Source organism: Diplodia corticola (genome assembly GCF_001883845.1).
Source record: "Diplodia corticola strain CBS 112549 chromosome Unknown scaffold117, whole genome shotgun sequence".
In the NCBI taxonomy this organism is placed as follows: Eukaryota; Fungi; Ascomycota; class Dothideomycetes; order Botryosphaeriales; family Botryosphaeriaceae; genus Diplodia; species Diplodia corticola.
The window spans coordinates 23,269-34,552 of record NW_017971596.1 but is presented as its reverse complement, the minus strand read 5'-3'; the positions used below and the strand labels follow the sequence as shown (position 1 = coordinate 34,552).

The 11,284-nt window shown below is 57.9% G+C and overlaps 4 protein-coding genes across 4 annotated transcripts; 2 read left to right on the top strand and 2 right to left on the bottom strand.

The window, feature by feature from the left end:
• Positions 1 to 1,608: 1,608 nt before the first annotated feature.
• BKCO1_11700016 (cytochrome p450) lies at positions 1,609 to 3,490 on the bottom strand (the record flags this gene model as incomplete). The annotated part of the gene is made up of 6 exons (XM_020270550.1): positions 1,609 to 1,796; positions 1,886 to 2,110; positions 2,193 to 2,367; positions 2,458 to 2,791; positions 2,854 to 3,248; positions 3,314 to 3,490. The coding sequence occupies 6 exons, from the start codon at positions 3,488 to 3,490 to the stop codon at positions 1,609 to 1,611; spliced, it is 1,494 nt and encodes a 497-aa protein (XP_020124983.1).
• A 1,789-nt stretch (positions 3,491 to 5,279) lies between these two features.
• BKCO1_11700015 (c6 zinc finger domain-containing protein) lies at positions 5,280 to 6,740 on the top strand (the record flags this gene model as incomplete). Its single annotated transcript, XM_020270549.1, has 1 exon — positions 5,280 to 6,740. The coding sequence occupies one exon, from the start codon at positions 5,280 to 5,282 to the stop codon at positions 6,738 to 6,740; it is 1,461 nt and encodes a 486-aa protein (XP_020124982.1).
• Positions 6,741 to 7,452: 712 nt separating this feature from the next.
• On the top strand, positions 7,453 to 9,330 carry BKCO1_11700014 (cytochrome p450; the record flags this gene model as incomplete). Its single annotated transcript, XM_020270548.1, has 7 exons — positions 7,453 to 7,530; positions 7,590 to 7,682; positions 7,747 to 7,816; positions 7,875 to 8,282; positions 8,342 to 8,513; positions 8,586 to 9,122; positions 9,174 to 9,330. The coding sequence occupies 7 exons, from the start codon at positions 7,453 to 7,455 to the stop codon at positions 9,328 to 9,330; spliced, it is 1,515 nt and encodes a 504-aa protein (XP_020124981.1).
• Positions 9,331 to 9,835: 505 nt separating this feature from the next.
• On the bottom strand, positions 9,836 to 10,985 carry BKCO1_11700013 (short chain dehydrogenase reductase; the record flags this gene model as incomplete). Its single annotated transcript, XM_020270547.1, has 3 exons — positions 9,836 to 10,252; positions 10,315 to 10,853; positions 10,919 to 10,985. The coding sequence occupies 3 exons, from the start codon at positions 10,983 to 10,985 to the stop codon at positions 9,836 to 9,838; spliced, it is 1,023 nt and encodes a 340-aa protein (XP_020124980.1).
• Between the last annotated feature and the right edge of the window lie 299 nt (positions 10,986 to 11,284).

The following is an 11,284-nucleotide window of genomic DNA, read 5'->3' as shown; positions in this document are numbered from 1 at the left end:
AAAATACTAAAAACTTATTAAAGTATTTATAAGAAATAGCTTAAATAGAAAATAAAAATACGTTATTTTAAAATTAATTTTCTCTTAAACTATAATAGGTTTTAGAAATACTTTTTAAATATTATAAAGTTATAGTATATATAGTACTTAAATTAAGAGTTATAGAATTATTTATAGAGAAATAAAGTCGTAATAATTCTAAAAAAACTAGGTATTTTAGTAAACTATTCTACTAAAATACTCTACTTTATATTTTAGAGTTTTTTATAAAGAAATAAAGTCATAGTAATTTTCTTAAAAAATAACTAGATATTTACGTAAATATTATTTACTAAAATATTATACTTTATATTATATTTACCGAAATACCTAGTTTTACCCGTTTTAAAATTTAGAAGAAAATATATAGAAAGTTAAATTTTTATATAGGGTATTCAGATAAATTTTATAAAAACTAGGTATTTTAGTAAGGGTATAGGTATTTTAGTAATTATCTTTAAAAACTAGGTATTTTAGTAATATTCTTAAAAGAACTAGGTATTTTAGTAATTATTTTAAAAAAAAAACTAGGTATTTTAGTAATTTACCGTATATATAGTAATATTTCTAGACTTAAAAAGCGGAAATACTTAAACGTTAAAAAGAGTAAAGAAATTTATTTATTTACTAAAAAAACTATTATATTTAACTTTATTAGTATTTTTATTTTACTAAGCTACTACTAAAGTATATAATAATTTATAAATTAATAATTTATAAATTATATTTTTTATCTCTCTTATTCGTCGTAAGACCGATAATTAGTAGTATAAATATAGAATAGTAGCGAGTTCTCTAAGTTTACTACTATTTTATATATAAGTTTAGAGTAAGCGACGGAGAAAAAGTTATTTTTTCGAGGGGGAAGAAAAGGGGGGGTTAAATTTATAGCTATCTTATAGTAAGTATCTTTAGTATTAGCGTAGAACTAGTAATATTAGCTAATTATTCCGATTATAAGCTCTATCCGCGTATAAGCTATACCTCTTATATCTTTCTTAGCTAGTTAAACCGCTATAAGCTATATGGCTTATACACTAATTTATACGGTACGGTACTAACTACGCTACCGGGAAGCTTGCGGGATCCTAGGGGCGGGCAGCTGCGGGACGGGCCGGGGCGGCGAGGGCTACTAGGGCGACGTCGCAGCGGGCCTCCACGAACGCCACGCCCGGGTCGTCGGCGCGGCCCCAGGTCAGCGCCAGCCGGCCGTCATTATGAGTCACTCTGAGTCGAAAACCACTGCTAAGCGTACGGCCTCGCTCGGAATCTCGGCGGCAGTTCACCCCTAGAGAGCAGGAGCTTTTTTGAGACGCATTGTCAATTGCAGCAGATCACCCGTGGGGCTCAGCCATCGAACAGGAGCCGAGACGAGGACCAGTCTTCTAGAGCAAGATAAACTTTACAGGACCAGATACAACTTGCTACACGCTAGCAGAAACATGCCTTCGTCCTCTGGGGTGACGTGTCTGGACTGGATGGAGCTTGTCAGGTAATCGCCGGTGTTGGTCCGCCTACGAACGCACAACTGCCCTCTGACTACGATATCGGTATTGGAGCACGCGTCACCTAGGCCCTCCGCCTCACCCGGATCTGCCTCGTGGGGTCTGGGGCCCCAAGCACGTCCACGAACGCGTGCAGCGGGCCATCTCCGCCCTCGGCCAGCGCGAAGTCGAAGTCCGGCAGCAGGCGTGCTAGCATCACCTTCAGCTCCGTTGCCGCGAACCAGCGCCCGGGACACGCCGCTTTGCCGTGTCCTGCCCACCACCCACGAGTGTCAGCTTCTTCAATCCTCAGGTGCGTCACGGCTGTAGGGGGGCAGGGGAGGACGGCCCGCTTGGCTTACCGAAGCTGATTCCCGACGCGTTCGACGACACGAACTGGAAGCTGTTCTCGCTGCCGGGCTCCGTGCGCAGCCGCGCGAAGCGGAAGCCGTCGAAGTCGGCCGGGCGCTCCCACAGCTCGGGGTCGCGGTTTATTGCGTCGGCCGGGAAGGCTATGGACGTGCCCACGGGCAGGCGCTGGCCGTTCGACAGCGTGATCGGCTCGAGCACTTTCCGGTTGACGGACACTGCACACAGAGCCAAAGGACCCCCCGCGGCGTTAGACGGTCGAGCAAGAGAGGGGGGAGACTCAGGGCGGGGAATAGCTACCCAGACCAGGCGGGCTTAGCCGCTGGACTTCGCGCAGAAAGCTGTCCAGCTTGACCATGTCGTGTAGACATTGCTTGGTGAGGGCGCCGTGCTTGAGTATGCAGGCCTCGATTTCCTCGCGCAGCGGCTGCATGTAGTGCGGGCGTGCTGCGAGCGCAAATAGCGTGCCGGAGAGCTAATTATGCGAGATCAGTGAACGGACAACGGGGAGACACTTGCCACCCGCAGCGATCTCGAGACCGAGACCGGCGGTGTCCGCACGTACCTGCCCGCTTGTCGTGTGTATCGCGGCGATGTTGAGCACAAGGTGCTGCGAAACGTGCCAGGCAACGTCGGAAACACTGCCCGGGGGTGCGTGCGTGATCAGCCACTGGATCATGTCGTCCTGGCCCTGGAAGTCGGCGCCGCCGCTGCGCATGTCGCGCAGACGCTGCTCAACCAGCGGCCGCAGCATGCGCTCGGTGGCCTGGCGGCACTCTTCAACGCCGCCAACCTCGCGCACGAACAGGCGCACGAGCGGCCGCAGCCAGGCCGGGTACGCCAGGAGCTTGAACGCGCCGGCGATTGAGTGCTGCGTGACGTTGACGGCAGCGTCGATCCTATTGCCCTCGGGCGTTAGCGGGGGCGGCCGGCGGCAGCGGCTCTGGGGCCCGGCACCTACCATTCCTCGTTGCGCGACAGTGGCAGCCCGACAAAGACGCGGCCCGACAGCAGGGCAATCAGCCGGGTGGCCGTCGAGTGCAGCGGCACCGTGGTCCACCCGTCGGCGCCGCAGCTAGCCAGCGTTGTGCGGACGGCGAACTGCGCCTCGTCGTCCATCGTCGGCAGCAGCCGGTCGATGCCCGGGGTAAGCTTGTTCTTGATCGCCACTACCATGGCGCTGTCGTTGGACGCAAACGCCGTGTAGCGCCCGACGAAGCGGTCGTACATCTCGCGCCGGAAGTTGAGTTTCTTCTCGGACACCGCGCGGATTTCGTCCAGCAGCGCCGGCGCCAGGATCGTCATCGGCGAGCTTACCGTTGGGATCTGGAAGATCCATTGCGGGTTGAGCTTTGCCTGGGGAGGACGGGCCGTGTCAGCTAGAGGAGGCGTGAGCGGTGGAAACGGTGTTGCGAACACACCTTCTCGTATCCTTCGTTCAGCGCCTTCCTGAAGTCACCCCCCGGGGCCTGGATGGTAGGCACAGACAGCAGGGTCTGATGACGAGATCTGGCAAAGAGGGCAATCGCAACCATCACGCATATGATGATTGAGAGCGGGACGCCCAGCCCTGCAGAGCTGCTGGCGGCTTGGACCATCGTTCGTCGAGGAAGGTGTTGCCTGTTGTTGGTTGTTGGTGAAGCAGTAGCCTCTCTCTCAGTCTGCCTCGCTTCCTCGCTCTTTTTTAATCCGATTTTTGCCAGTCTGCTCCCCGCTAGGAAAGTCTGGCGTGTCCGGCCATCACGTCCGCATGTGTAGCGCGGGCCTCCACTCTTCCGAACACGCCCCATATAGCCAACTGGGTGTGTGCTCGGGCCGCCTTCGCCAGTGCTGCTTTCGACTAAGTCCGAGGCTCCCGCGTATTCTTGAACATTAATAAGCATCTCGTGGGCTTAGCAATGGCGGGTGCCCCGGTAGGAGGATTTAACGCGCAGCCGGCTGCCAACATCGTCGCAGCGGTGTAAATTGAGACCGGCCAGGATCCCGCAAAGGTCGTGGGTAGCAGCAAGTGCATAATCCTAACACATTAGCAACACACCCCCTCTTCTTCCGTCATTGCGCGCGCTAACTTATCAAGGAGCGAGAATAGTCTGGAGGTATCTGCCATCATGCTGTCCGTCGAGGTTGGTCACAAGCAGCGCCAGAGCACAGCGACGAGAATTGTTGCATGGCGGGCGAGCTTAGTGTTTCAGCGCTCCCGTGACATGACCCTTGACAGGAAGTAGGCCGCAGCCAATACAGCTCTGGAAATAGCCGGCGACACCAATAACGAATTGGTTCCATTGCGGAGTCAATAGCCTGGCACGCACCGCCCTGCAGGGCGATGCGAGCGGACGGGCACAGGAGCACCTCAACTCAACTCAGCTACCAACGGCGTTACCCACGACCGAATTGAGCCGAGGCAGGCAAATCGCACACCGAGCGGCAGGAACTGCGCCTGTGGATCCTAGCGCCACAAGCCCTTGCGTACTGTGGTCTAAAGGGGACCTGACCAAACGTTAGCGCGCTCCACCAGCTTAATGACAAAGGGTGGAAACCAGACTTTAATATGTCAAGAGAGATAGCCAATGAAGGATCTCGAATACCCCGGAAACGATGATTTACGTTAGCGCGACGCTAACTTTGTTCCCCTTCAGACCACAGGAGGGTGGCATTATGGGGCGGCTTGGCTTGGGCGGGGCGGCAGGTTACTAGCCAAGAGGCCGAAAAGATTGTTGTAGAGCCTCTGGATGGTGCGTATTCAGAACATCTGGCATGAACTGCCTGTTTCGAGTTAGCTTCCACAGCTCCGGCCAGCAGAGTGCGCGTCCACGAGTCATCACCTACTTGTCGACTCGGCTATGCTCCGAGATGGTCGAGACCAGTGCCATCGTGCGTGGATGGGAAAGAGGGGACTGCGCTCGTCAGGCTGCCCGCGGCCGTCGACTTGAACCGGACACGCAAAGCATTGCCAGCGCCGCCGTGCAGAGAGGCCAGCCTAGCTGAGCCACCAGCTCACGTGTCCAGGACAGCGCCCTTGTTGTATGCTATACCCACGCTTCTTTACCTCTTGGACTTCTACACAACAATCAACACCTTCTCCGCAAGCGCGATGCGGTGTGGAACGGAATTAACGCAATCCGCGACCGTTAATTGGTAGGAAAGGAACGAATACGACTCGGTACAAGACAAGGCCGATTGTGCTTGAGAAGCACCGGGCCTTTGCCTATGCCGAGGTTAGATCTGCGACACCATAAGAAAAGTCCAAAGTGTCTCAGTCGTGCATTACTCTGATCCTGGTAGCTTGAGATAGAGCGTCAGACGCATATCAGAGCAATCTAAATAGAGGCGGCTGTCCCTTCGGGACCACTCCAAGCTATGCTCCAATCCTCTCTACGCGTGCCAACAATGTTTACCATGCTAAGGTACAGCCCCGAGAGCGACCTATTGCACGAGCGCTGCGATAGGCCCCCCAAGACCGCATCCACGGGCATTCTGCGCCTTGCATGCATGTACTGCAGGGCCAAAAAGGTATCTCGCCCTGGCTTCCAGCCCCCAGCTGTTGATTCTGACACTTCGAAGCTCAGATGCAGCGGGGACAAGCCATCGTGCCAGCGTTGCGTCTCGAAGCGCTTAGACTGCACGTATCCCACGAGAGGAGCCCGTTCGGGGGGCGCGAGGAAGGACGCGGTGCATAGAGAAGAGCAGAAACCCGTTGCAGTCGACCAGAACTGCAGCCCGAATAAAGGCTCCACGCCGGATAGCACGGCGCGTTCCAACGACTTCTGGAATCATTCGACATTCTCAGAGTGCGACACCTCGCAGGACACCTTTCCGACCACCGTAGATGAGAACCAGCTCTTTGACGCCGTGCTGGCTTCGGATAACGACTCCTTCAGGGAGGCCAGCCCCAGTAAAGCCGCGGCTTCCAAGCCTCCGGGTCCGGGCAGCGACAGCCCGAAGGCCACCTTGGGCGCCTCAATGAACGATGAGGTTGTCTGCAGCGCGTCGTCTCGACCCGGGGACGAAGCAGTTGCAGAAGGGACTGGCACACGCGAAGCAGTACCGCAGGGCCCGAGCGCCGAGGAAGCAGCAGAGGAAGGTGACCTTGATCTCTACATCTCAACTTGGGAATCGCTTATCGGTTGGGACGACAGCGCACTCGCGGATGCCTGGCTCGTAGAGGGCTCTGCTCCACCGGGTTCGGGCGTACTGGCAGTCCCGCAGCACAGCACCAACACCAGCACCGATGTATCGCGGCCGTCAAGCGTTGCGAGCACGAGCTGCAATTGCATCATCCGGGCCATCGCCTCGGTCGAGAAGTTCGAGCCGTCTGACACGGCGGCGCCGACCGAAACCACCTTGGCGGCGTACAAGACGGCCATCGTTGACTGTGAGAAACTGCTATCCTGCGCCCACTGCCACGCCTCGACGTCGGCAACCATGCTGGTCATCATGGTCTCTGACAAGCTCATCGCCTCGCACCAGCGGCTGTACGCGCGCGGCAGCGGCCCGTGGACGTCCGAGTCGCCCGCGGACCAAGCCCCGTTCGACGACGGCGCGGCGGGCGCAGCCGCAGCCGCAGCCGCAACCGCAGCTGCAGCCGCAGCAGATGGCGGCGACCAGCAGCCTCCGCGGCGCATGTCTCTCGGCGAGTACCCGATCGACTGCGAGCGGGAGTGGGGGCACATCATGGAGCTGCTCATCTACCTCCAGCTCACGCGCATCCGGGATCTGCTCGAGCGGCTGCGCGTGCGGGTGCTGTCCACCGACGATCAGCTGCAGACGCAAATCATCCAGCAGCAGGAGGCGCGTCTGCGGCACATCATAGCCCATTTCCAGAGGACGGCGAAGATTTTCATCCCATGAGATGAGTCTTCTTGGCATCGACGATTTCCTACACTCATTAGAGGCGCTCAGGGGTTACGGGGGATAGAGGAAGGGACTGCGAACAAGCATCGGCGCATTCAAGGACAGACGCGTGACACAAAAACAGCCGTCTTCTCTCATCTACTGCAATTTTTTCATGTTCGCGCTTGCTGTGTGTTTGAACTCAATGGATTGCTCCTTCCAAGGGCCTACACGAATATGAGCTACGTTTTATGAGGAACAGGCTACGCTAAACCGCTTTCAAATCCCCGATTGGACTGACTACTTGGCAGTGCTGTGAGGGCTCAAACACGCTGCTCGTATCTTCGACTTCACGAAGCGGGCCAACGGAAATATTTCTCTCTGTGGACGACGGCAAAATCCACCAAATGCTTTGCGAACGATGCCTTGCTACAGTCATCGGCAGTGCTTGTGCATGAAGGCAGACGGAAAGCAAGCGCAGGCAGCTGCTTTGGAGCCCGCCTCTTGAAGTGGTTTGGCCGGAGGATCGAGTGGGGTGCGGCCCGGCCCGGCCTCAACATAGGCAGTTTGTCCTCGGGGCGATTCCGCTTTCAGCCTGGCCGAAGCGCCCCCCCCCCCCCCCCCCCCCCCCCAAGCGACCATATCTTGACCCGTCCTCGCTCAACGCCGCAACGTCGCTGGCCTTTCTCGGCTTTTGTGGAATAACCCCAAAAACAAAACAAAAAAAGCCATGGGTGTCTTGGATCCGGAAACTCTGCAGGGTCTGGCTTCGGAGCCCAGGGCGCTTGGTGCCGCCTGCCTGGCGACGGTGAGTGGTCTTTTACCTGCGCGTCTCTGGCGGCACAAGGGCTGACTGCAATCCAACAGGTCATCGTGTACGTGGCCTCGTGGATGGTGTACAACCTCTACTTCCACCCGCTGGCCTCGTTTCCCGGCCCGTGGCTGGCAAGATCGAGCCTGGTACGCCCATGGCCCCCGAAACCAAGGACACTGCGGGACCTGCTGGCTAACGCAGCGTGCGAAGCTCTGGCGTGTCTGGCACACGACGTCCGGGCGCATCCACCTCGCGATAGACGAGCAGCACAAGCGCTATGGTATGGCCAGCGGCACTCGCGGGAGAAAGGCAGATGGCTGACCCTGGTCTGACCTTAGGCAAGGTCGTCCGCGTTGCGCCGAACGAGCTGTCCTTCTGCTCGGTCGACTCGTGGAAGGCCATCTACGGGCACGTGTCGGCGCAGAGCCCGAAGCCGATGGTCAAGAGCGAGTTCTACGACATGTACGGGTCCGGCTACCGCTCGCTCTGCATCGGCAGCGAGCGTGATCCGGCCCGCCACCGTCGCATGAAGCAGACGCTCACCACCGCCTTCTCGACCAAGGCGCTGCTCGAGCAGGAGTCCATCGTACGCAGCTGCGTGGACGAATTCGTCGACGCCGTGGGCAAGGCCAGCGATGCCAGCCCGGGCGGCAGCGGCATCGATGTGACAAAGTGGTACGAAATGCTCGCCTTCGACATCCTCGGCGAGATGGCGTTTGGAGAGAGCTTCAACTGCGTCAAGGACGGTCGGTTTCTGCCCGCCTTCGCCGCCGGGACGCTGCATGGCTGACCGGACATCAACCAGGCAAGCCGCACTTCTGGCAGCAGCTCATCCTGGAGCACCTCTTCTTTGTCACCGTGCTTGACAACCTCAGACGATACCCCATCGTGGCCCGCATCGGCAAGCTGCTCCTGCCGCGCTTCACCGTGGCCATTCGCGACAAGCACTCCGGGTACAGCAGGAACAAGGTTGCGAGGTCAGTCACGGCCATCAAGCCGCCCCTTCGCGTTTGCTGCCCTGCACGCTGACCCCCCGTGCACCGCTACAGCCGGCTCGCCGCCGAGTCGACGCGCAAGGACTTCCTGACCAGTCTCGTGTCCAAGGTGCAGGCGGGCGAGCTGGACCGCGAGGAGCTGACGGCGCACTCGTCGACGCTGGTCATCGCCGGCGGCGAGACCGTCGCCACCTTCCTGGCGGCGGTGACGTTCTTTCTGCTGCGCACGCCGGCCGCGTACGACAAGCTGCGCGCCGAGATCCGCACGCGGTACGCGACGGCGGGCGACATCGACGCGCTGACGGCGCAGCAGCTGCCGTACCTCATGGCCGTCATCTCCGAGGGGCTGCGCCTGTACCCGCCGGGCTCGCAGGGCTTCCCGCGCGTGAGCCCCGGCGCCGTCGTCGACGGCGTGTGGGTGCCGCCCGGCGCCGAGTGCTACACCAGCGCCTGGTCGCCGACGCACGACGAGGCCTACTTCCACGACCCGTACGCCTTCAAGCCCGAGCGCTGGCTCGACCCGGACTGCACCGACGTCAAGGAGGCAAGCCAGCCCTTCAGCCTCGGCCCGCGCGGCTGCCTGGGCCGCAAGTGCGTTTTGACCCTCCCTCCCTTGGCCGCCTGCGCTGACTGGGTGCACAGCTTCGCGTACGTGGAGATGAGCCTGACGCTCGCCACGCTGCACTTCCGCTACGATCTCGAGCTGGTCGACGACGGGCTCGACTGGCTGCAGTCGTCGCGCGTGCATGTCATGTGGTGGAAACCGGAGCTGCGGGTGCGCTTCAAGGAGCGCAAGTGAGCAAGGCAGTGGAAGAATGCCAGCAGTCTCGTACGGTATTGTTTGCTTTAGTCAAGTAGTATCTACTTCCTCCTTGAATATTACAAGAAAGAATACACAAGTTTATATATATTACATTGGAGTGTACAACGTACGAGAAATAGACGGCAGTGTGGCCAAGAACGTTGGCATGCCGCACGGCCCCCAAGTCGACGGGTCTGACTAGTGAGTGAGATGAGTCGGTGCACAAGATAAGGTACTGATGAGATCCAAGCATCGTTTGCCCATGTGTCAGAAAAGCGATTCGCCATGGAAGAGTGATGCTTGCCGGACGGTCCGGACCGCGCCGCGCGGCCGGGTGACGACAAAAGGCCGACGCGAAATAGGTAGCTCCAGCCGGGGCAAAGGTTGTTTATACGAAGTGTCTACAGTAGTTTCGCCGCCCTGGTCGTTCATGCGCAAGCGCCGCACTACTGCACACGGCCACCAGTGCCCCACCCGTGCGTTGAGATGGATATGGTGCTATCTAGGCACTGTCCGCAACGGCCCTCGTATCAGTCAAACTTTGCTGGAACACCGTCATCTCTGCGTTCCACTCGCCCATCCACTGCGGCCTGAGCCTGGCCACCCCCTCTTCCATCTCGGTCCAGCGGTCGCCCAGCGTGAGGATGACACGGCCGTTCCACCGGCCCGCAGCGCGCACCTGCTCGCTCGTGTCGCGGCCGTAGCCTTCCACCTGGCCCGCCTGGCGCGCCGTCGCGGAAAACGCCACAGCCAGACCCACGTGGTGGGCGGTGCTGACGGGCGCGCCGGCAGCAACGATGGGCGCCGCCAGGTCCGCCGGGAGCAGCTTCGAGACGGTGGCGGCTGGCGCTACGGCGTTGATGGTGGCGCCGCAGAGGTGTTGGATTGACGGGCGCAGCGCGCGCACGAGGCCAACCACCTGCGTGGATCCGGCTAGCTTAGCTGCAGAAAGCGAGGCAGTGGGGGGGGGAGAGGACTCACCGACAGCTTGACCGCGCTGTAGACGGGCAGGCTGACCTCAGGGGCATACGCCGTCGCACTGCTGGTCAGCACAATGGCGCCGCCGGGCTGCCGCTGCCGCCGGAAGGCGCTGACGCTGAGCTTGACGAAGTTGAGCACCGCGCGCAGGTTGACGTCGATGACGCCGTAGCGCGGCTCGGCCAGCCGTCCGGCCTCATCCAGCGCGTCCGCAAACAAGTCGCCGTCCTGCGAGACGCCGGCGTTGGCGACGGCGATGTCGACGTGGCCAATGTCGGCGAAGGCCTCCCGCAGGCTCGCCCAGTCCGCCACGTCGCAGCGTCGGTAGGTGATGGTGCCGCCGCCCGTCACGCTGCGTCCGCTCACCGCTGCTGTTGCTGCTGCCGCCGCCGCCGCCGCCGCCGCCGCCTCAGCCGCCGGAGGCCAGGGGCTGGAGTGGCAGTCGAAGTTATCGTCGATGGGATGTAGGTCGAGCACGTGCACGCGCGCGCCGCGAGCCTGGAGAATGCGGGCCGTGGCCAGCCCAATCCCGGAGCTGCCCCCTGGTCGCGACCCGAACCATCAGCAGCCGTAGGCACCCGAGGCGGGTTGTGAGAAGCGCACGCACCGGTGATGATTGCAACTTTTCCATCCTGGCGCGGGATGTCCTCCTCCCTGATGCTCAACGACGTCATGGTTACGGCAGGAAAAGGAAGAAGTTGCTATATCCGAATCCTTCGAGAGGAAGGGGAGGCATATCATAAATAGAGCGCGCTTCGGCCCCGTCGATAAAACCGGAGGGCCGAGAATCAATGCATCGAGGCACGTCCAGTTCAAAATTCTCACTTGCATTTGCATTCTTGCAAGGCGCCTATATTCAGCATCTTGGTAAAAAAAAATAAAAATATTTGCCTGATCTGGCTAACATGGACTACGATGCTCCGCAAATTGAGCGGCGTAGCATAGTGCCAAACCTCCCGAGAGAAGTGCTGGA